The sequence below is a fragment of the Hyla sarda genome, chromosome 1 (assembly GCF_029499605.1).
Source record: "Hyla sarda isolate aHylSar1 chromosome 1, aHylSar1.hap1, whole genome shotgun sequence".
Classification (NCBI taxonomy): Eukaryota; Metazoa; Chordata; class Amphibia; order Anura; family Hylidae; genus Hyla; species Hyla sarda.
This window is the reverse complement of record NC_079189.1, coordinates 299,182,273-299,207,426: the sequence shown is the minus strand read 5'-3', so window position 1 is coordinate 299,207,426 and position 25,154 is coordinate 299,182,273. Positions and strand designations below refer to the sequence as shown.

Here is a 25,154-nt window from a genome sequence, read left to right as displayed (position 1 = left end):
ATTATAAGAAAGTCTAATTTGATGCCTTTCGGAGATTTTTCCATCTTTCCTTGGCTTCTTTATGCACATTAATACAAATTTTTACCTCGGGTGCCCAAACTTTTGATCCCCACTGTATATCATTTGATGTATTTTTTGTATGACTTTTGTATGACTTTCTATGATGTAGTATTATTTTTTCTACATGTTTTGGTGCATTCAGTTATTAAAGTGACAACATGATTATATGCACAGACAAGCATACAGCAATACCCATGTACACCTACACACAGTCAAACACTCATGGCACACACAACATCCATTACTACAACATTGGAGAACAGGTCGCACATTACTCTTTAGGAAAAGGCAAACAGATGCAGAGCCTTAAGAATTATCTTTTAATTCTTTCGTAAACGGCAGCTTTTCTGAACACCTGGATATTTCGGCCACAGACATAATCTTATACACACCCGGGGGATGTGCAGCCTGGACGAGCATGAAGAAGATGCAGAGAAAACTCTCGTCCACGTGAGGCACAGTTTCTTGTGTGGCTTTCTCTTCTGATGTCAACTTAGCACTGAAAATAACAGGATATGTGTAATAAACTTTGACAGCCCTGAAGATTCCCTGCTCATGTTGGTGGCCATCTTGAAAACTTTCTGTACTATATAAGTTAACCAAGCCGGCAAGCCTTGGATATATGAGAGATATCAGTGCTAAATATTTAGCTGCATTAACCCCTTCCCACCAATTACAATTCAGTTCATCTAGTCATAACAAGGTTACACTGTGCTTTATCTTTCTTGTGAAAAGTCCTCTATATACTTTCTCATTGTAAGTAAAGGCAGACTGAAGCCATAGTTCTCCACCATACAGCATTCAGGGTGGACTCTGGCATAAAGTATGAATCCTTTCTGTGTCAAAAGTTTCTCCAACTGATGTGTCGCAACATTACTGTACACTTCTGGCACCTAAAGGGTTTCGCTTTTCACAGTGAGGGGGGCCTTGTAATGCTTCTTAAAGTCAAAATATGATTGCGGCCCAACTCACCATGGTAGGTTTACAAGTAGTTATCTGTTTCTCTGCAGCACAAATATACTCTTTGTTTCTATATACATATAGTGCCTTTCAGAGACCCTGCACAAGCAAATGTGGATAAGCGGAAGCTGCGCTCAGCCTACAGTAGATTATTATGGAGATCCTTTATGAAACCTGTACTTTGTGAGGCTGCTATCCATTTAGATAGGATAATCTCTGTATATCAGTCCTGATTGTATGCTGGAGGATGGAGAGAGGTAAGCAAGCTGAGAAGCCCCCCTTTTCTTCTTTGTGCTTAACTAGGGCCTCGTCTTTTCACATCTGAGATAAGGAATGTCTGAAGTATAAAAATGGTATTTACAAGTGACCACAGATGCAACGACCCCTTGTACTTGGAGCTGGCTGTTACCTCGCCTCTAGGACTATGGGGGGTGGGGGTTGGGGAATCAACAGCATTTACAGACTTACCATGAAGTATCAACATTTAAGCAACTTTTCTTGCTTTCTATTTTGTATTTTATGAAACGGACAAAAGTTTGCTCTATCTCCTCCTCTATGCCCTTATGCCTCTGCTATGAATCCCAGGCAGTAGGGGGCCACAAACTGTGCCACTGTTATATTCTTTTAGTATTTAAAACTAGGTGCAGCTGTTTGAAGACTTATCTGGTCAAAGTGTGTTTAGACAAATTTAGTGACTGCTCTGGGTCCAAATAAAGATTACTGGACTGACAACCCACCATTGGATGTCTACCCATTCATTGGTTAGGGTGATGCTGCAGCAATGTCTGGCATGTAGGCTCAATGGCAAACTAAAGGCCCCAATACACTTTAGACAAAAGCCAACTGAACCCACCATCTTTGGCAGCATGTAATAATTTAGAAAGCTGGGTGCGGATGGCAGGGTCATGACGGCACGACCACGCCCCCCGTGACGTTACGCCTAGCCCCCTGAATGTAAGTCTATGGGAGGGGGAGTGATGGCCACCACGCCCTCTCCCATAGACTTACATTGAGGGGGTGGGGCTAGACATCACAAGGGGTCGTGGCCATGACGTCATTACCCCTGGCACCCTCTCCAAGTGTTCTGAACAAGATATTCCGAACACTGGGGCAGCGGAGTACCCCTTTAAGCGGCCGCCAGAGCTGTCTGGCTGTGCTTTACCTCTCCTCTTTCTATAGAAAACACATGAACATTTGACTGTGCCAAACGTTCATGTTTATCGGGAGATTGAGAGAAATAGCTGTCTGCCAAACAAATGTTTGGCCAACAGTTATTAAAAGAGTATTATCACCTTAGCCACTGGGTTTACGTATTCAGAATTTAGAGACCAATCAGTATGGTCTCAGCTAAGCATTTACACACTTCCATTGTCATTAATGTGTGACCTCTGACATATTACTGGGCACTAGAACGAAGGAAAAATTACTGGAGCTAGATTTCTTATTTTATGACCCAGAGATCTTTAGATTTATAGGTTTGAAGTTCAAAGTTCCTATTTACTGCAATGGGATCTCTTATTGGATAAAAGAAATGGACATGCTAAGATAAGTTGCCCCGTGTTCTAGTAACTGGTGATGGTTACAGGGAATAGGTATCTGCCAACACTCTTCTGACATGTCTTATTGACATTATATCGAACCTAACCGTGCAAAACGTGTCAGGTTAGATCATTTTCAGACCCAGTGTTCAATCATCTTTCCCATTTACACATAGCGATTATTTCTAGAACCGATCATTTGTGGTCAGCTAAGAGTGTAAATCACTATGTGCAAATGCAGCCTAACATGGCAGCCAACTGGGAGTTCATAACGGGCTTCAGCACTGTGGAAAATTGATAAATGAACTATCAGCATATCAATTTATTATTGGCTCTATGGTATTTAGACGCTTATGAGATAACGGGCCAAAGAGTAACCCACAAAATAGAAGCCTATTATGAGTGCAGTTAAAAAGGTGTGCTTGAATGAGAAATTCAATGCAAAGATCTTCAATGATAATATCCATGTACGCAAATTTGCAAGTCATTGCAAGACTGTAGATCTAATGTGCTTTTGCATATTTTAAAAACTGAGCCTTAATGTCTATGGTGTTTTGAGCAACACTCCCATAGACCAAATCATCCCTGTACTATGCCAGAGCCCTATCACCACTGAATCATTCACTAATTTATGCAAAGGACTTTTTCCCTAAATAGGAAAGCAGCCGTATCATACTTGGTATTGTTAAGCAATTTAGAATATTTTTTCTATGTGTAGGAAGAGTCCCTATTACTCTAATAATCCAAACACTGTTGTTTACCCTTTACCCCCTTATTGATATAAAGGGGACATCAAAACTTTGTTGTGGAAATGAGGCATGGTTAGCAGATACAGGTTTACCCTGCAGATTTTCTTCACGCAGCAACACTGAGAGGTTAACTCTTTCTTAATCCTGAAAGACACAGAGTAGGGTTTTGGAGCAGATGCAAAAGTCAAGCCCTTTTCTGGGGGGCCAGGTGTATGAGCAGCAGAACAATGGGTATGCCCTGTGAGTGGGGCGTTTTGTAAACATGAGTTTTGAACTCTGCTGTACTCCACTCCTGCCCACCCAGAACACCCTGTCCTCCGTGAAAAAAAAAAAGAAAAAAATTTAAAAAGCAAAATATAATAATGTCTAACACCATCCCACATCGGCCCTCTGGCAGTGGAAGGGGTGTACGTAGGTTGCACTGGGCCTCCTCAATAAATAAATATGTTCATATAAATAAGTAAACAGATAGTTCTTTGCACTGCAAATCTGTAGCCACTCTTATGGAGGGGGGGTTTGTCATCCCAAGGGTCTCTGGTATGAGTAACGTCCTGTACCCCCTCGCATATTTGGTCATTTTGAGGAAGGTCATCAGGTGCAAGTTCCTTTACAGATGGTCTCTCCTGGGCGTTGAGTAGACAGACATAGAACACTCACAAGACACAACCTTGTGTTTAGGTAGCTTGGTTCTTCCTGCTCCTCCCCAAAGCCACCTTTTGGTCCTTGGGTGTGGGTGAGGGACAAAGGTCATGAGGCTCAGGGGTGGGACAGAGTGTTTAGTGGTAAAAAGTATTCTTTTCCCCAAATCCTCTAGGGAAGGATTGAGGGGGTCAAAGGTCCATTGCGTATCTGCATCAAAAAAGATATATAAAACTTGCCATTATTATTTCATTTGTTATATCAGAACTATATCTACTAGATGTTTTTGGAACAAGATCCTACCTGTATAACCAAAATTGGTCTTTTGGGTCTAGGGATGGTCAGTATGGTTGATTTGTGTCTTTAGGCCTCTTTAGTTGGACTTTCAGCCTTTTCATCCCTATCTGAAAGCCATTCATGGCCTGGATAGCAGTCTGAGCGCTTGATGGATTATCAAAACTGACAAATCCTAGAGTGAAAAGGGTCATACACAAATGATGACAGATATTTGCATTAACATGGCCGTATGCCAAAGAGCAGACTGCATATGAAGAAACTGTGTTTTTAGAACTCACCAAAACACTTGCTCTGATTGGTCGCTCGATCCATGAACACTTTGGATGATATGATGTTACCAAATGGCAGGAACATTTGTGTCAACTCATTATCCCCAAACTCCTGGGGCAGATGATAGATAAACAGGTTACAGCCCTCTGGTCCTATGGAAAAAAGAGCCCAACATGTAATGCAAAGATGGACTAAGGACCTATTAACTGAAGATAATACAGCTAGCGGTGGTAACCCACTTCAATGTGAGGGGTTTTAGTTTTCATATGCTATATGCACCCTTGTGAAATATGTTTGCTTCCTTTCCTAAGTAAGTGTGAGATTCACTTGTGCTCTAGAAACATTTATAGACAAGCTGGGAGACAATAAAAAGCTTTTCTATTTCTGTAAAAATGTATTCATTGTATGATGAAAATACAAGCATAATACCGGATGAAAAAATCTGTTTAACCTTTAAATATAGCAGGTGTATGTTTCAAATTCTGTGTTTTGCTTTTAGAAAATGGTAAGAATTTCACACTTTTTTTCATAGTTTTTTGTACAAGCATTTTTTTTTTTACTGATCCACCCCCCCTCCCAAAAAAAAAAAATTACTACCAAAATGCCACAAACAAAACTAGACTTGCATATACCTGGACACACACATAAAAGCTAAAAAATTCTGTTAAAGGGGTACTTCGGTGAAAAACTTTTTTTAAATCAACTGGTGCCATAAAGTTAAACAGATTTGTAAATTACTTCTATTCAAAAATCATAATCCTTCCAGTACTTATCAGCTGCGGTACACTACAGAGGAAGTTATTTTCTTTTTGAATTTCTTTTCTGTCTGACCACAGTGCTCTCTACTGACACCTCTGTTCATGTCAGGAACTGTCCAGAGCAGAAGCAAATCCCCATAGTAAACCTATCCTGCACTGTTCCTGACATGAACAGAGGTGTCAGCAGAGAGCACTGTGGTCAGACAGAAAAGAAGATAACTTCCTGTGGAACATACAGCAGCTAAGTACTGGAAGGATTAAGATTTTTATATAGAAGTAATTTACAAATCTGTATAACTTTCTGCCACCAGTTGATAAATAAAAAAAGTTTTCCACTGGGGTGCCCCTTTAATAACTTTTCTAGAAAATAGCTTAAAAAACTTAAAGCAGATTGTGTACATGGGAAAATTGTGCTACTTTTTAATGTTAATTGTTGAACAGTTGTTGCAGCTGAATTAAAGTAATAGTATTCTGGTGTAATACATTTTTTTATATTTTGACAGGACACTGAGACAAGATCTGTTGGTCATGCAACGAGTTCAGAAGCAAGAAGAAGATATATTGAAATGGAAGCTTCAGGGGACCGTGGTAGGTAAGTGTCACTTGTTTTTTATTTATACAACATATCATAGCATAGCTTTAAGGCTGTGATTTACATGCTATTAAATGTTGCATATGTACCACCTTTTAAACATTTTGTACGGTACATAGGGAAAGAAGTACTTTCATGTCCCATAGCAGCATCTTAATAAATAGGAGCTAGTCCTCACTTTGCCCAACACGTAAGGTAAGTTGCAAATTAAAAAACACTACATGTAATAGGTCCAGTCTCCAGCCCTGTTCTTCTGGACCAGTGGATCCCGGCATTTAGTACAAATGAATGTGTAAGTCTCTATGGCTCACTGATATGGCAACTGCACCTGTCTTAAAGGGAATCTGTCATCAATTTCATGCTGCATGAATAAGTTGTTGGGGTAGACCTGAGCGGCTTTTCTCTGCCCTATCAGCCATGATATATACTGTAGATTTTTCCCTATTTGGGAAACCTATAGGGAGAGATATACCAATAGGTTGGCAATGCAGACAGAAACCACTGGGGACCGCCACAATGACTGATTCAGGAATTAAGATAGTAATCACATCCTACTTTCATCTTATCTTAACTTACAAGTCAAAATGGTGTATTTTTTGTTTTTTTCGTTTTTTTTGCTTGGTCCATGAGTAACTATGAAGTATATATGAAGGGTAGAAGATAAATGGCTGGCCAGAAAAAAAATAAGATATTGACAGTTTAAAAATTCAACCTTATACTGAAATCTGTAGGCTCCACCAATAAAAATGCCATGTCTATGGCCAGTTTCTGCAGCTGCACATTCTTATTTAGACCATGCTTACAGAAATAGCTGATAATGCCTTTTCATTGTGACACATTTAACAACTTATTGGGAATAGCTTGTGCAGAGTTCACACACAGTATATTTAGATCTTTCAGATGCAACCATGGATGCCCGTTGCTAAGCATGCTTATAGCTAAGTCATTTTGTATGTTTGGTGTAGTTTGCTCACTACTAGGTATTCTCTACATTGCCTGTTTAATAAAAAAAAGGAGAAAAGGATCACCAGTTAAACTCATCCAACTGGATTAGACAGAGATTTTGATTCCTTATCTTCTCATAGGTGGAGTAGTAGACATGCTAGTAGTAAAAGTGTTTGTCATCCTTTGGGAAAAAGACACCAGATACATTTAACTAGATTTTTAGGTTTTCTACATTCTCCCCTTAGATCTCCTAAAACAGTTCAGTAGATATTAAACATCAGGCCAGAATTGAAAAAAATATAGTACCAAGGAGGCCATTGTCTATGTCTCAACACTCAAAAGAAGCTAAACTACGACAGTCCACAAAGACATTAAACGTTAAAATGGCATGATATGGCAATCATATCGGTGGAGCCTGGTCTAATAGCTTGGATGCTCCAGGAAAAACAAAGGAATATTTGCATAAGAGATATATGTGAAAAGATTTGATTGTTAGACGTCTATGTGTTCAGACCCCACTGATCATTAGAATGCGTGGGGAGAAGCGCATTTCTGTTTTGGGGCAGTCTCCCTCACCTGGCTGAAAATCACAGGGTGCTGGAGAGTTAAATACACAGGCACAGGCTGATCGTGGGGGTCTGAACACCCAGACCCTGACAGATAAAATGTTTTAACAAAATGACACTTTAATAACTAACTGGAAAATATTTAATATTGCCTAGGACTTTGCTTTATACAAGGCCATCAGATACCACTGAACGAGGAGGACTAGTGGCATACCTTCCATGGAAAAAAACACGCCTATGGAGTTCTACGATAGCTGTATTAATTCATATGCACTTAGCTCTCCCTAGTGGTGGCTGTAGGGAGAATCAGCTTTATTATTGCCTATGTAAAAGCGTAAGTAATCTGGGTTCTTTCTGGCATTAATACATTGAAAAATATGGTGTCTGGGCTGAACACAGGGGTGAAATAATTTGGTCCACAGGAAAGAGGGGGCGACTGGCTTAGATGGGAAAGGGGGAGTCTGGAGATCGGGAAAACATCCAGGATACCTGGACGGACATGACATTCAACTGTATCTGCATAATTAAGAGCAGTGCGCTTGGAGTTTTGCAGGAACGATGGAGAGGAGAGTAATTTCAATGGGGCCTAGAGTATATGGTGGCACAGAGGGGATCTAATACTATATGGGGCAGTGTGGAGGTCCTACCACTAAATGGGGGCACAGATGGGGGCTAATACTATATGGGGCACAGAAGGGGCCTAATAGTATGTGGGGGCAGTATAGGGTCCTAGTACTATATGGGGGTAGAATGGGGGCCTAATATCATATGGGAGCAGTTTAAGGGCCTAACTACTATATGGGGGCACAGAGGGGTCCCAACTACTATATGGGGGAAAGAGGGGTCCTAACTACTATATGGGGAACAGAGGGGCCTAACTACTATATGTGGCACAGAGGGGCCTTACTACTATATGGGGCATAGAGGGGCCTAACAGTATATGGGTGCACAAAGTGGGCACTATTACTGTTTGGGCAATACAGATGGGGAGTTTGTAAAGAGGTAGGCATTTTACTGGAGCAAGGGGCCTAAAATGTTTGTCTGGCATATTCTGTGGAGATGATGTATAGCCAGAAGAAGTATTCATGGTGCCTCCTGTGAGTCACAGGATGTAACTACACTTGTGTACAGCTGGTGTTTGCTTCTACTATATGGCCATGGTATATGGGAATATTGGTCATTGTATAGTAGATTTTATTCAGTAACAGTATGTGGTATTAGTCAGTGGTAATGGTAGTGTTCATGCCTATTGCCCATGCCCATTGTACCCTCTGGGTCCAGCACAACCATCTATTAACCAGATATAGGACACTACGTCCTGAAAGCTAAACACTGAAGCTACAGAAAAAGCATATCTTGTTTAAAGTACTCTCTTATGCCCTTGTAATTTATCACTTGCTAAATCCCATTCATATGTACTGCTGTAAGATATTAAGGAAAGGGTAGACTATTTTTGTTTATCAGTACCATACTGTATTTATATACCAGGGAAAATAATAACTATCAGACAATAGGACCATCATTAAATAACATACACTTGTATCACTATTTAAAAGGGAACCTGTTATTACTTTTTTGTTGCCTGAACCCACAAATTATCAGGGTGGTCCCCAGCAGATTCTCCCTACCCTACCAGTCCCTTAAGGGACTTATAGTTAATAGGGGAGGTTACAGAGCAGATTTTAGGACCACAATTCTGCCCAGCCTTAAGGACTTAGTGGGTCAGTATACATAGAGTATATCAGGTCCCTGCTCCCACCCACACCTGTTGTCTTGACCCTGAGCCACCAGGTGTAGGGGTTAGTTTATAAGGTATTATAGGTATTATACTTTGGCGGTGTTATTTTTCTGTACTTACCCTGTTATTTGCTTGATCATTGGGACTGGTATCATTGGATTTTTATCTTGCACTAGTTTTAATTCTTTTAGTGTTCATTGTTTATTGTCTTTTGGTTGGAGGTGTTGCCTCTTTTTTAAGAGTAATAAATAGATATAGTTTTTTAGTCTTTTTTTCTCTTATTTCAATTTGACTAGCCATACCTCTGCCAGAAAAGTTAAGTTACATTTTTAACACAAGACTGATCTATTCTGGTGTCTGTCGATGAACATAAGCATCCATCATTAGCCATAAGATCTTCTTTTAGAGATTATATTTCAATAAAGGCTTGTATGCTCTATATAAAAAACCTAATTTTATTCACTGTCTAGCTCTGACACACTGAAGTAAAAAAATAAGAATTCTGTTACTAATTGCACCCATGAGAAGTGGGTGAGGGTCATCGCCATGTGTTATGTAAACTGGCACACAGCATGTTCTCTCTATTTCAGCAACATCAGCCATCCAGTTTGGTCCATACAATGTCAAGATGAAGGAGGAATAGGAGTGGCCAGGTCCACAAGATTAACAGCGGGGAGCTTCAGTAAAATTGTTACCTATATAGTATGTTTTTTTTTGTTTACTATTTTGACCTGTATGCACATATTTTATTAATCCTAGAAAACAAGATTAAATCAGATGCTTACCTTCACGTTGTTGCAGTATAGGAGGAGGCTGTGGAGTGCTGTGTGTGACAGGGGTAAGAGCAGCTGTGGGATAAATTGCTGGATGGGGGGAAAAAAAAACAATGTGAAACAATATATCAAAATACTCTATTTTTATATAGGTGCGATATCACAATCTATAATATTCCCCTGAAAAAAAATCCCTGTGCACATGGCTGTATTCAGCATAGTGTGGGAGCAGTATATTTTGAGAATTTGTAAAATGGTGTCCAAAGGACAAAATGTTCTTTATACCAAAAAATTGGTAAACATAAAAAAATCTTTCAGCATTACATAAAAAGTTGGAGATGGCCAGGCGGACATATTTTCCATTTGTGGGAAAATCCCTTAAATGAGTTTGTCTAGTTACATAAAATGTTACCCCCTATGTTCCAGCTCAGCCCTCCAATCACCGGCTTAGCGAGACATCGTTGCAGCAAGTAATTGGGTAATGTTCTTATTAGGTTACAGGATAATGTATAGGAATTAGCTGAGAATCTGCACCCATATCTTCAGAAGGTCTTTTACAACCACAGTAATATGTCCCAACAGGACAGTGATCCACATCAGTAGGCTTGGACACAGGGACTGGAAGGAGGAACACAACAAACAATTCTCCACTCTTTGCCCTCCAAACTCACTTGTCTGTAATCCATTGAACATGTTTAAATGTGCAGTAAAGGGCTGTGTGATCTCCTCACACATTTGTGTGCTTCAAAGGGTAGCAGGCAAAGGGTTGTTTATGGAGGCTATTTGCCTCCTTGTGGAACCTGTTGCCTGGTGCCTACAAGCTGTGATCACCTAAAAAGGTGGACCAATATATTATTGAGTAGGTGTTCCTAACAGTTTATCGTTTAGTGTAATACTAGTTATTTCTAACGGTAGTTGTCTGCTTAAGAAATCCATTTTCATATATCATATATAGAAGTAGTTATTAGAGAGGGATCCCTCATTCAGGACCCTCATCTTTTAATCAGATTTGAAAGCAGCTACAGAGAGCGTCTGTCACACTAAAAAGGACCTGGCACATCCACTGGTTACATAGACAGCTCACAGATTTTAATGGGTACCATGTAATGCTTGATTTCTCCTGTGGTTACTCGGCACGAAAACTGAACATTGGCTAGGTTCACACAGCATTTGTGCCTCATGTTTAGGTGTACACCAGGAGAAATCTACCAGCTTGCATACTAAACATGTCTAAAGCATTCCATTGCCAGACAGAACCCAGAAGAATGGCACTCATTGTACCGGTATGTGTCAGTATACTGCAAAAAAAAAACAACAACATAGGAATGGAATAATGTATTAGACTTTGCTTTTTCATCAGTCAGGATCCTTTGTGAAAATGTATCTGTCAATTGATACCGTCTTTGCTTATGGGTGACAGATATGAAAATATGACATGTCACAGGTATTCATTTAATGGATACCTCAGGAATCTGCATACATATTTTGCAGTAAAAATGTGAAAGTTCCCAATATATATGCTAAACATGTCCAAAGGTTTCTAGTGTCCTCTTGGCTTCATTCTGGCTGGTATATGTAATACATATTCTGTATTAAAAATGCATGTTGGGTGGCTGTTAGTAGTACCACCACTCTTGGCAGAAGAAGAGGAAGGCTCACTACATAGTTGAGCTAACCTGTTTCCCTGACGAAGCTTGACATAACGGTTTATTCAGTATCTTATGTAAGTGAGTCCACCCCTCTCATTTTTGTAAATATTTAATTATATCTTTCCTTGTGACAACACTAAAGAAATTACATTTTGCTACAATCCTTCATGATGACATCACAGAGCTGGTGGATGAGACCTTGCACTCCGCCACCTTCCCACAGATGTCCCACAGATGCTCAATAGGGTTTATGTCTGGACACATGCTTGACCATAACCTTCACCCTCGGCTTCTTTAGCAAGGCAGTGGTCATCTTGGAGCAGAGGCGTAGCGTGGGGAGTGCAGGGGGGGGCGGCCGCAACATCTGGGGGGGGCTCGCTCGCACTCGCAGCTCTCTGCCCCTGCCTGGCTCACTCACTCTCTCTGCAGTGCTGGCTGTGCGAATCCGATCCGAGCCGCCGGGTCGCCGCCCACTGTGGAGGCAGTGGCGGATCCGGGGGGGGGGGGCAACAGGGCAATTGCCCCACCTGAGATTGTTGTCCCTCTTCCTGAACTATCGCATGGTGGAGCGGGAGCTGTCGGCTGTCCCACTCCACCACCCCATTCTCACGCCCGTCACCTTGCTATCACACGCTGCGGCTGCTCCATTCCTGCAGTCAGTGAGAGCCAATCACGGCAGGCCGGCGCGATTACATCACATCATCGCGCCAGCGCCCGGAGATCACGCCCCCCGGCTCTCACTGACTGCAGGAATGGAGCAGCCGCAGCGTGGGAGAAAGGTGACGGGCGTGAGAAAGGGGAGGGGGGAGCAAATTATAAGTGAGAGGGGCAAATGATGAGTAAGGGGCACATGTCAGGGGGGCATTATATGTGGGGGTACATGACAGGACCCCCCCCCTGTCATGTGCCCCTCATATATAATACCCCATGTCCTGTGCCCCTCACATATAATGCCCCCCCTGACATGTGCCCTTCACATATAATGCTTCCTGTCCTGCCCCCTCAGGGGGCATTATATGTGAGGGGCACATGTCAGGGGGGCATTATATGTGAGGGGCACAGGACAGGGGACATTATAAGTCAGGGTCACATGTCAGGGGGGCATTATATGTGGGGGCACATGACAGGGGGGCATTATATGTGAGGGGCACATGTCACGGGGCAATATATGTGGGGGCACATGACAGGGGCCCCCTGTCATGTGCCCATATAATGCACATATAATGCCCCCCTGACATTTGCCGCTTACTTATAATACCCAAAGTCATGTGCCTTGGATTATCTCCAGGGTATGGTTCCATTTCGATGTTTAGTTTTTGTTCTTGATATTTTTTGTCGTTTACGATGGTTGTGAGACGACATATAACAGCATGGCCCATGCTAGGTTACTACATTTGTAGATTTGTATTCATAGACCTGCTGAAAATGTGGTGAATGTGTAATGCATGTTCGCACTGAATAAAGTGTTTGAAAATAAACTTGTATTTAGATGCATTTTAATTTAATTACATCATTATTTTCATAACAAACAATACATGTGCTTAGGGGGTAAGGGTTTCTTTAAATGGGCACTGTCACCAACTTTATTTTTTGATATGTTGTAGTACTTATGTACTACAACATATCTCTAATATACTTTTAGAATTTTTTTTTTCATTAAAAAGGTTTAATTTACATTTAAAAACTGGCCACTGAAAAAGTCCTTTTTCAGTTAGGCTGCACTCGCTCCCTGCCTGTCAATCAGACAGGTGGGAGCGAGCGCATTGGCTCCCCGGCCACTGGCTGGGAGGCCACTCCTCCCGCACATCGCCGCCACCTTGTTGCCGCCGCTGTCCCTGCACGCCTGCCGGACGGTAACTGGCTACCAAAAAAAAAAAAATAGGATGGTGGGAGCTACCCTTAAACTAATCTAGTGGAAGAGACTCGAGTGCTAAAATCCACGGGTTAGGGGGCGCAAATTACTTGCCTTGCCCCAGGTGCTGACAACCCACGCTACGCCACTGTCTTGGAGATATGTTTGGGGTTGTTATCATGTTGGAATACTGCCTGCCCAGTCTCCAAAGGGAGGCGATAAGTATGTCACAGTTGGCAATCAATGGTGAATTGGAGCTCCCCAGTGCCAGCAGCACTCATGCAGGCCCTGACTATGACACTGCCGCCACCATGCTTGACTGTAGGCAAGACACACTTGTCTTTGTACTTCTCACCTGGTTGCCACCACACATGCTTGACACCATCTGAACCAAATAAGTTTATCCTGGTCTCATTGGACCTCAGGACATGGTTCCAGTAATCCATGTCTTTAGATGCCAACTGTTTGCTGGCTTTCTTGTGCTTCATCCATAGGTAAGGTTTCCTTGTGAGACGACAGCTATGCAGATCAATTTAATACAGTGTGCGCCATATGGCCTGAGCAGTGACAGGCTGACCTCCCCCCACACCCCATCCGTTAAACTTGTGCCGCAATGCTGGCAGCACTTATACTTTTATTTCCCAAAGACAACCTCTGGATACAACGTCATTTCTTCAGTGCTGTCACATTAAAGATATAATAAAATATTTACAAAAATGTGAGGGGTGGGCTCCTTTATAGGAGATACTGTTACATGTATAGTTACATCATTGGCTTTCCATCTGGGAGTGGCAATGTGGAAACGTTGCAGTCTCCAGTAGGATGTACACACGTATACCTCTATCTGAAGGCTAAAACGCAGTGTGAACCTCGCCTTCCTATCAAGTTCTCCTGCAGATTGCAGCTGATCTATGGGCACCAGCAGTGGGACACCCTATATTGAGTTTATTTTGGTAAACCATTGAAAAAAAAAAAAAAAAAGAAATAATGTCACTGCCCAAACCTCTTGTTTTATACGAAAATCTTTGTTGTTGGGTATAGATACCCATCATGAAAATGAATACCTGAATACTGTTGTACCCCAGTAAAGGAAGGGTGCAGACTCTCCACTGTCAGTGCTGGACTCTGGGCTGTGCAGCAAATATAGGTTGAGAGAAAAAAAAAGAAATTGTCAGAGCATGTACTAAATCTAAGTGTCCACTAACCTATTGGTCAAAAATCTCCTTTCCTCTCACCTGGGTATGGAACAATGCTATTGGTGTAAATTGTATCCAGAGCAGGATGGCTACTAGGAAATGGTACAAGTCCAGGAAATCCATTGGTTAATGGGGCAACCAGTCCAGGTACAGCTGCAGTGCCAATGACAGGAGGAGAATGTAGTCCTGTGGAGCAAATAAAGATCATTGACAGGCAAAAACAATGACAGAAAACACAGTTTAAGGTAATAACAGCTGTTCACAGTTACTAGGCAACGCATGCCAGTGTCACTTAGCAATGTACTCCTCCCAGTGTCTCTAGGCAACTTAACTCTTTTTCATGTTACTAAGCAACACAACTCCTGATCCTGAAATGCTGCTTCTCGTGTTGCTAAGCAACTGAAACCCTTCCCTTTACAAAGAACCCAGCGTACTACTGCTAAGCATCATCATCATGTTCTTCCATTGCTAAAATGCAATTTATGTCTTTACAAAGTCATATCTGAAAACACAACCAACAATACTAGTTGTTATACCGAACCGCTCACACTGATGTATGAATTCTCTTATATAAATTCACTAAAACACCGTCCTCCGCCGGGCAACCTCACTGAAGCAGAGCTCACCTGATGCTGGTGTTATGGGTGTGGTTGGTAGTCCATTCAGGTTGACAGCGCCAATCTGCTGAATATGACAGGGAGGGAATGCCACCCCAGGACTCAGGTAACTGCCATGTGATGTGGACAGAACTGTTGTCTGCTGTTGCATCAGCTGATAATGAAAAAATGCAATGTAAAGGTTTAGCAAAAGACATGAAGCAATAAAAGTCATCCACACCACTGCTTAAATAACAATAGCATTAACCAGATGCAATGCTGAGACTACAACATATAAGCAATAGAGACAAGGCATCGTGCAGTTTGACAGATCTTCTAGCCACACTCCGGTTTATTATGACCGTACAATACTAGAAAACATAAAAGTATTTATAATATTCTGTTGTCTAATTCTGTCTGTATACCACAGTGCCTAATGGTAGTACACATCATCCTCTACAACATAGTGTCGTACAACTCTTCACCACGAGGGGGCAGTCATTGCTAACAATCTAACAGCACTGTTATCTCCTTCTCTGTTGGTTGTTCTTTATCTGCCCTGGGGAGCCAGTGACGAGAATGGATTTCTCTTTTCTAGCTGTGACGTACTATGTGTATCTCTCCAGCCCTCAGCTGCATTCCCTCCCAATCCGAGCTCTTTCTCCTTCCAGTTCTAGCTGGCCTTCGGTGCAATCCCTGTATTTCTCTGCCTCATTTTTTCACTCGTGCCACATCAATCAATAATCCATACTCCATTTCATGTTATTACAAGCCCCATCGCTCAATAGTGCAATATTATCAGTTCCCCTTCCCAGCACCCTATCTCCAGGTCAGCTCTCCATTTGTCCCTTCAAAGCTGTTTTCTCGATTCTCTAAAATATTACATTTTTTCATTTGGAAAATACTAGACTAAAACATATTTGTAATGACTTATTCATTCCTTGGGGTGAGACAATTACTACTACACTCTCAATGTCTAGTCCGATAGTCTATCTTGATTCCTTTGTCCTCTATTCCGCTCTCTCTTCATGGCTCTTTACAAACCAAATAGTACCTCCTCCTTATTTCCACCTATCCACCAATGCAACATTTCAGACAAACATCTGTCATTTCTTTTTATCTAAGGGATGAATGACTGCCGATCATGGAAATGTAAAATCTCTGGCCTGCAGCTCAGAGGCTGGAGCACCATATAACCCTACTATTTGTAAAGTCAGTAAAGCAAATAAGAGCTCACAGTTTCCCACTTACATTTGGTTCTCTTTTGTACTGAACTAAGGTTGACCCTTGAATATAAGCTAGGATTCGCCAGCTAGCAATATACCATATCCACACACACACACAAATATCCAACACTTTTAATAAGCTTTTCCAGCTAGGACTTACCGCTTGTGCGTAGGCGCTGTATGGGCTTATGGGAAGTGCCAGTGATGGAGTGAAGATTCCCAACTGTCCAACCATCTGTTGCATCCGACGTAGAGTTCGCTCTTTGTCTGTGTCTGCAAATTTAACCACAAGGCTGGAGGATGCTCCCTAAAAAGTATAATGACAATGTAAAGAATGGAACAATGAACGTTACAGAAAACAAGGATATGGCAGTCTTTACAAAGAGTCATTTGTTTCAGTCATGTCAAAAAGTAATGTACCTAACCTGAATGCATATTTTACATGATGGCAGCTTATGTCACGTGTAGATAGCCAAACTGGATCCAGATATCCTGCCATCAGCCAGTATAATCAGAGCCAATTGTAGTGACTAGCAGATTGCAATGATTGGCTACTCATTTTATCCTGAAGGATAAATATATAATAGGATTTTTAGCTTTTATGCCAATCATCTGTCAATGTTACCATGCCAGGTACACTTTAATATTGAACCAACGAGATTTTAGTTGCCAAACTAACAAACATACTCACTAGTATTACATAATAAAATATTGCATTCTCCTGTATTAATATGAAAATACTACTACTACTACTACTACTACTAATATATGTAAACTTGTATTAAATAGGTAATTATTATTATTACTGTGATTTTAGGAGTTGAACCTGGCATTCATCAGGTTTACACGGTTTTTATTTGGCAAGAATAGTATAGTCTCCAGAGCTATTTTTGGCAAGAAATAGGGGAAACCAACACACCCCAAAATAAGAACAGAGGCCATGACACTAATGTAAATCAAGCCTGAGGGTTTCATGTGCCTCAGTCACCATAGGTCAGTTCTATTACTTCTCATTCAGCCTTGAGCGTTTGGTCATACGCATAAGTTTCAGTGTTCCAAAATGGGGAGGAGAGGTACACAGAGCTATTGATTCTTCTACAATTCACTTCCTAATGTGGTTACTGAGTAAAGCACCAGTGAAATGATCTACTCTATGCTGTACACTCCATAGCATTCAAATTACACCAAATTTAAGGTCCCTAATACACAGTTTGGGGGGCTATTTAGATTGGGATTGCTCTTTATTAGACATAGTTAGCCTTTCTATACATCTAATAAGCTACATGTACATTTTAGTGACTGAATATGGATTTGCAGCTTGTTCTTAATGGATTGTGGCACTTTTTATCCATATTGCCGATGTCTGATGCCATTCAGTACCTTTTTAGAATCATTCTCAGACATGAGACCCACAAGTTCCGTCAGCCACGTAGGGGATCGGACTGGAGGCATCATCTCAGGAGAGCCATCAATAAGCAGTGAGCACAGACATAGATATAATGTAACATGCCTTAAGTCAGTAACTACAATTACTATGTCTGCAGACACCTCAAGGGAAAATGTTATTGATGGGCTGTGCATCATGGTTCTCCAAAAGAGCAAAGAACTAGAGAGTAGATGATATACTGTACTTGTCCCATGGCCCTTACCCATGGACCTGGTCTAAAGAGTAGCTCCTTTATTAAATGTACAGCAGTCACATTGCTATTTTCAATCCAATGTTGCAGACTATAAGTTCTTATTCATGATTTTAAAATATATTGTCATGAGGGATTTATCCTAGCTTCTAGGTTTTTGAAATTCTATAGTCTTTATTAAAGACTGAGTAGGAAGTGCATTATAACATTCCAATTTAATAGGTCATTATTCTAGGATGCAATATGTAAAATATTAAGTAAGAGAATATAATTATCAACTGACATGGTTCTACTGTGAATGCGGCACTCTATCTTTATACCCAATATAACTGGTGGCAACATGATATATATGGTAAACTCTGATGGGAGATCCCCTTTAAATAATGATAAAGACACCATAACCATACACCTTGTTCATTACCCAATGAGCGAAAGCAAATGGTGAATGACCTATAGCTTGATGTGGGCATGCACTATTTACTACTGATATTTAGCTTAAAGGGTTGTATTTAGAGTAATAACCTCTGTCCATATACACTCCTACAGAGTTGTTGCCTCCTTGGAACTCCCCTTCAAAAAGACTCCCCTTCCAAAACACTACATCTCCACAGAGCTGCCATGGAATAGTGCAGGTGAAACATATGCCTTGATATGGCTTCCCCAGACAATAACACCCAGACCCAGGTTTTTTTTCTTTTAATCAGGGTTATCATTGAGAGACAATGGGAAGATTTATCAAAACCTGTACAGAAGAAAAGTTGCCAAGTTGCCCATAGCAACTTCAGATTGCTCTTTCTTGTTTGTTTTCAAAGGCCTTTTTAAAAATAAAAGAGGTAGGCTGATTGGTTACTATGGGCAACCGGGCAACTTTTTCACGGCACAGATTTTGATAAATCTCCCCCAATTACTTTAAAGGGGAACTCTGGTGGAAACAAGTAGAAAACAAATGTTTTCAAATCAACTGGTGCCTGAAAGTTAAACAGATTTGTCGTTGGTGTGCGGGCTCAGGTACGTCCTTCATATAAGGATATACTGGCTAATGTCTCAATTTTACATCAGTTTCGAGGGTTAGTCAATTTTATTATTTACATCTACCACAGTAGTGCACCTATTTTTGCATTAACTTATATGTTACACATCCTCACCTCCATCTGGTGTAGGATGCCATTGTTGTACTTGTGGTTCTTTGCAGGCATCCTCCATTGTATGCATTTTTTATGCTGGGGATTGCCCTTAGCAACGGACCCCAAGTGCAGGATTTGCCTCCCCAGCATAAATGCACGTTGACATTTTGGGTTGAGCACATCCTGCCATCTTTGACTACGTCTTCGTAGTTGTAGATTTGTAAATTACTTCTATTAAAAAATCTTAATCCTTCCAGTACTTATTAGCTGCTGTATAAAACAGAGACATTTGTAAATTTAATTTCTGTCTGACAACAGTGCTCTCTGCTGACACCTCTGTCCATGTCAGGAACTGTCCAGATTAGAATCCTATGCCCATAGAAAACCTCTACTGCTCTGGACAGTTCCTGACACGGACAGAGGTGTCAGTAGAGAGCACTGCGGTCAGGCTGAAAAGAATTTCACAAAATTCTCTGTAGTGTATCTGTAGTATACAGCAGCTGATAAGTACTAGAAGGGTTAAGATTTTTAAATAGAAGTGATTTACAAAATTGTTTAACTTTCTTACACCAGTTGTTTGAAAATATTTTTTTTCCACTGGAAAATATACTAGATAATGTAATATTTAAAACTATTTGACCCTACTACAACTGTTTCTTTTCTGTAAAATTCACAAAGAGTCACCATAGACTGCTAGTGAATTATTTTTCTCAAAAATGTAGGTAAAATGCATTCTCTACTTTGTATGCTCCATAAGGCCACAATGAAAAGCTGATGACAGGATGTCCAACTGCTGGGACCCACATCGATCAGAAACACTGTGGGGGAAGCTAGCAGCAAATGTTTAATTCCCTTCAGCATCACCAAAGAAGAAACAAATCCTTATTTGTGTCCTTATTGAAATCAATGACCTGTATATGTAACACATGGATGTGACAGATGCTCCAGAGCGATGATGTCCTTCACTAATAGATGGGGATCCTGACTGGAGAACCTCCCATCCCTACTTTTAGATCCATAAAAGATATTTGAAAAGAAGACAGTACCTTTAAAGCCTAAAAAAGTATTCTGACTTTTTATTCAGTTTAATATTCTCACAAACTAGAAGCAGGCGGCTTTTTTTTGTTAGAAAGGTAGGATGTTAGCTTGGAAAACAGCTGCCATTAAAGTTGCAATCCAAGTCTGTTACTTGTCAAGTACGTCCCTCAACATACACATCACATAAAACCATATTTTCCATTTCTTTTGTTCAATTTAGTGCTTATTAATGAGTTATATAGGATTGCAAAAAAAAACATATTTTTTTCCAAAAACAGCACTACACCTGCCATCAGGTTGCGTGTGGTATTACTACTCAGCTCCACTCACTTCAGTGTAAATGAACTGTAATATTACACACAGAAAACATGTATGGTGTTGTTTATAGTAACCCTGGATAACCCCTTTAGCATATTGAAAAAGTAGTATTTTTTTTACTTAAAGACTGCCCAACATGTAAGGAGAAAACAGATTATAAACAGGTCCTAAGGGAATCAGGTAAGACATGAGTGACCATCCAAATCTGTGGACAAAAGCGTAAATAGCATACATGCATCTAACAATACTGTACTATAACAGTGACATTAGATATAGCGATGTGCTGCAGTACCAGACACAGCCCATAGATAAGGCTGGGTTCACACCAGCATCAAGCTCTGTTCAGGGGAACTCCATTTGCTGATTCCATTTAAATAACAGTCCATTTATTTCTTCTGTTCAACTCCTGCAGAACAACAGACACCATATGGAAACCCAATGTACTTCATTCAAAGCCAATGGGACCCATCGGGACCCATAAGGCAACAGACAATCCAAGTCTGTTATTTGTCACTGAAACAGACTCTGAGGCGGAGCTCCCGGACGGAGCTCTGATGCAGATGTGGTTCCATTTCTGGCAACACAAAAGGCTCAACCTTTCTTCTAATTTAAAGAGGACAATCGCCTCCATTATTTTGGCTAAAATTTTTCCATTTTTAGAAGTGTATTGTATGGTTTTATTGGGGTTCCATTGTATCACAATCTTATCGAGTTGGTCTAGTTGAGATTGAATTAGTTAAAGACTGACTTCATTATTGGAACCAAACAATAATTTGATATTTAAGATAATAAAATTAACATTTTGTTATTCTCTGATACAATTTTATATATGTTATTTCTTACAAGCATTGTTTCCAATATATACTGTTGGTCAAGCATAATAAAGATGACAGACTCACAGGTAAAGCTGTCATGTATACTCATCCATACATATTGGGATACCTGAGCTATGACTAGAGAACAGAATACTTACTGGCATTGTTTGACTCCCATGTAGAGCATGTATCGCTGCCTGAGCCTCAGCATGAGACGAGAACTTGACAAAAGCACAGCCTGGAAACATATGGGTATATCGTATAAATAGAAAGCATACGGATAAAGGCAACAATGGATGGAACTCTGTTTAATATTAAAAGAGTAAATTAATACATTTTACATACGTATACATATACAGTCATGGCCGTAAATGTTGTCATCACTGAAATTTTTTGAAAGTATTTCTCACAGAAAAGGATTGCAGTAACACATGTTTTGCTATACACGTTTATTCCCTTTGTGTGTATTGGAATTAAAGGGGTCGTGCGCTGCCCTGCAGTTCGGAGCTCCGCTCACAGCGTCCGGAAGTTCATTACTCCGAACGCTGTGTGCAGGCTTCCGTGTTCGCAGCCGCTGGGCGTGACGTCACGCCCGGCCCCTTCGTGATGTCTCGCCCCCCTCGTGACGTCACACCCGCCCCCTCTACCAAAGTCTATGGGAAGGGGGCATGACAGTGGTCGTGCCCCCTTCCCATAGACTTTCGTTGAGGGGGCGGGCGAGACGTCACGAAGGGGCGGGCGAGACGTCACGAAGGGGCCAGGCGTGACATCACACCCGGCGGCTGCGAACAAGGAAGCCTGCACACAGCGTTCGGAGTAATGAACTTCCGGACGCTGTGAGCGGAGCTCCGAACTGCAGGGCAGCGCACAACCCCTTTAAACCAAAAAAGGAGGAAAAAAAAGCAAATTGGACATAATGTCACACCAAACTCCAAAAATGGGCTGGACAAAATTATTGGCACCCTTAACTTAATATTTGGTTGCATGCCCTTTAGAAAAAATAACTGAAATCAGTCGCTTCCTATAACCATCAATAAGCTTCTTACACCTCTCAGCCGGAATGTTGGACCACTCTTCCTTTGCAAACTGCTCCAGGTCTCTCTTATTGGAAGGGCGCCTTTTCCCAACAGCAATTTTAACCCCTTAAGGACCGGGGGGTTTTCCGTTTTTGCATTTTCGTTTTTTGCTCCTTGCCTTTAAAAAATCATAACTCTTTCAATTTTGCACCTAAAAATCCATATGATGGCTTATTTTTTGCGCCACTAATTCTACTTTGTAATGGCGTCAGTCATTTTGGCCAAAAATCTACGGTGAAACGGGAAAAAAAATCATTATGCGTCAAAACTGAAAAAAAAAACGCTGTTTTGTAAATTTTGGGGGCTTCCGTTTCTACGTAGAACATTTTTCGGTAAAAATGACACCTGATATTTATTCTGTAGGTTCATATGATTAAAATGATACCCTACTTATATAGGTTTGATTTTGTCGGACTTCTGGAAAAAATCATAACTACATGCAGGAAAATTAATACGTTTAAAATTGTCATCTTCTGACCCCTATAACTTTTTTATTTTTCCATATATGGGGCGGTATGAGGGCTCATTTTTTGCGCCGTGATCTGAAGTTTTTAACGGTACCATTTTTGCATTGATAGGACTTATTGATCGCTTTCATTCATTTTTAAATGATATAAAAAGTGACCAAAAATGCACTATTTTGGACTTTGGAATTTTTTTGCGCGCACGCCATTGACCGAGCGGTTTAATTAATTATATATTTTTATAATTCTGACATTTCCGCACGCGGTGATACCATATATGTTTATTTTTATTTACACTGTGTTTTTTTATTGGAAAAGGGGGGTGATTCAAACTTTTAATAGGGGAGGAGGGACCTATAACACTGCACACATTGATCTCCTATGCTGATCACTGGTTTCTCATAAGAAACCAGTGATCAACGATTCTGCCGCATGACTGCTCATGCCTGGATCTCAGCGAGGAGGCAGGAAGAGGCCCTCCCGCTGTCCTGTCAGCTGTTCGGGATGCCGCGATTAGCCGCGGCTATCCCGAACAGCCCGACTGAGCTCTAGCCGGGAACTTTCACTTTTAGCCGCGCAGAGGCGGGTCCCGGCTTCACTATGACGCCAGGCCCGCAGTGATATGACGCGGGGTTACTGTGTAACCCCGCGTTATATCAGAAGAGCAGGACCAAGGACGTACCAGTACGTCCTTGGTCCTTAAGGGGTTAAGATCTCTCCACAGGTGTTCAATGGGATTTAGATCTGGACTCATTGCTGGCCACTTCAGAACTCTCCAGCGCTTTGTTGCCATCCATTTCTGGGTGCTTTTTGATGTATGTTTGGGGTCATTGTCCTACTGGGAGACCCAAAATCTTGGATGCAAACCCAGCTTTCTGACACTGGGCTGTACAGTGCGACCCAAAATCCGTTGGTAATCCTCAGATTTCATGATGTCTTTCACACATTCAAGGCACCCAGTGCCATATTTCACTGTAGGTACTGTGTTCTTTTCTTTGTAGGCCTCATTCCGTTTTTGGTAAACAGTAGAATGATATGCTTTACCAAAAAGCTCTATCTTGGTCTCATCTGTCCACAAGACGTTTTCCCAGAAGGATTTTGGCCTACTCAAATTTATTTTGGCAAAATTATGCTCCCTGACACTGATGCTCCCTGAGCCTGCAGGACAGCTTGAATATCTTTGGAACTTGTTTGGGGCTGCTTATCTACCATCTGGACTATCCTGCGTTGACACCTTTCATGATTGTTCTCTTCCATCCACGCCCAGTGAGTTTAGCTACAGTGCCATGGGTTTAAAACTTCTTGATAATTTTGTGCACTGTGGACAAAGGCAAATCTGGATCTCTGGAGATGGACTTGTAACCTTGAGATTATTGATATTTTTCCACAATTTTGGTTCTCAAGTCCTCAGACAGTTCTCTTCTCCTCTTTCTGTTGTCCATGCTTAGTGTGGCACACACAGGCACACAATGCCAAGATTAAGTGAACTTCTCTCCTTTTTATCTGCTTTCAGGTGTGAATATTATATTGCCCACACTCGTTACTTGCCCCAGGTGAGTTTCAAGGAGCATCACATGCTTGAAACAATCTTATTTTTCCATAATTTTGAAAGGGTGCCAATAATTTTATCCAGACCATTTTTGGAGTTTGGTGTGACATTATGTCCAATTTGCTTTTTTTCTTCCCTTTTTTGGTTTAGTTCCAATACACACAAAGGGAATAAACATGTGTATAGCAAAACATGTGTTACTGTAATCCTTTTCTGTGAGAAATACTTCATTTTCTTGAAAAATTTCAGGGGTGCCAACATTTACGGCCATGACTGTATGTCTTCATAAGAAAAGAACAAAGTAACAATTCTAAAACAGGCTGCGTAGAAAAAATATATAGGTAAAACTGCACTTGGAGTTTCAGAACAGAAACTATTAATTGTATGCCAGCTATACAGAATATACTGAAACTAAGCCTGCTGTAAACAAATAGTACTTCCTTTTTGGTGGTTTTACCTTTACTACTGCCATCAGGTCCTCGGAGAACAGAACACTCCTCAATTGAGCCAAAGGCTTGGAACATGCTGGTCACCTCTTCTTCTGACTGCTGTTTGCTGAGCATCCCCACAAACAGCTTGCGATCACCTGTGGCCCCAAGTGTCAGGTTAGCGCCACCTTGTCACATAGGTTATTTGGTAAGAAAAATGACAAACTTACAAATCCTAAATTTGAATTGGTAATGAATAATTAAGGAGACATACCTCAAAAACATATCGTGATATATACTA

General features: G+C 41.0%; 1 protein-coding gene across 4 annotated transcripts in view; it reads right to left on the bottom strand.

Annotated features, from left to right (window-relative positions):
- Positions 1-365: 365 nt before the first annotated feature.
- Positions 366-25,154, bottom strand: part of CELF5 (CUGBP Elav-like family member 5) — a 114,190-nt gene continuing 89,401 nt past the window's right edge. The window contains exons 4-13 of one of the 4 annotated variants that reach the window (XM_056518069.1): positions 24,883-25,041; positions 21,495-21,574; positions 16,565-16,711; positions 15,209-15,353; positions 14,622-14,735; positions 14,451-14,516; positions 9,898-9,975; positions 4,522-4,665; positions 4,250-4,415; positions 366-4,156 (exon numbers count right to left, since the gene is read on the bottom strand). In XM_056518069.1, the coding sequence (XP_056374044.1) occupies positions 4,288-4,415; positions 4,522-4,665; positions 9,898-9,975; positions 14,451-14,516; positions 14,622-14,735; positions 15,209-15,353; positions 16,565-16,711; positions 21,495-21,574; positions 24,883-25,041 (1,061 nt within the window). In that variant the 3' untranslated portion in view covers positions 366-4,156; positions 4,250-4,287. Of the gene's footprint in view, positions 4,157-4,249; positions 4,416-4,521; positions 4,666-5,660; positions 6,318-9,897; positions 9,976-14,450; positions 14,517-14,621; positions 14,769-15,208; positions 15,354-16,564; positions 16,712-21,494; positions 21,575-24,882; positions 25,042-25,154 lie in introns of those variants that run through there. The other 3 variants (XM_056518067.1, XM_056518068.1, XM_056518070.1) reach the window with 3 other exon arrangements.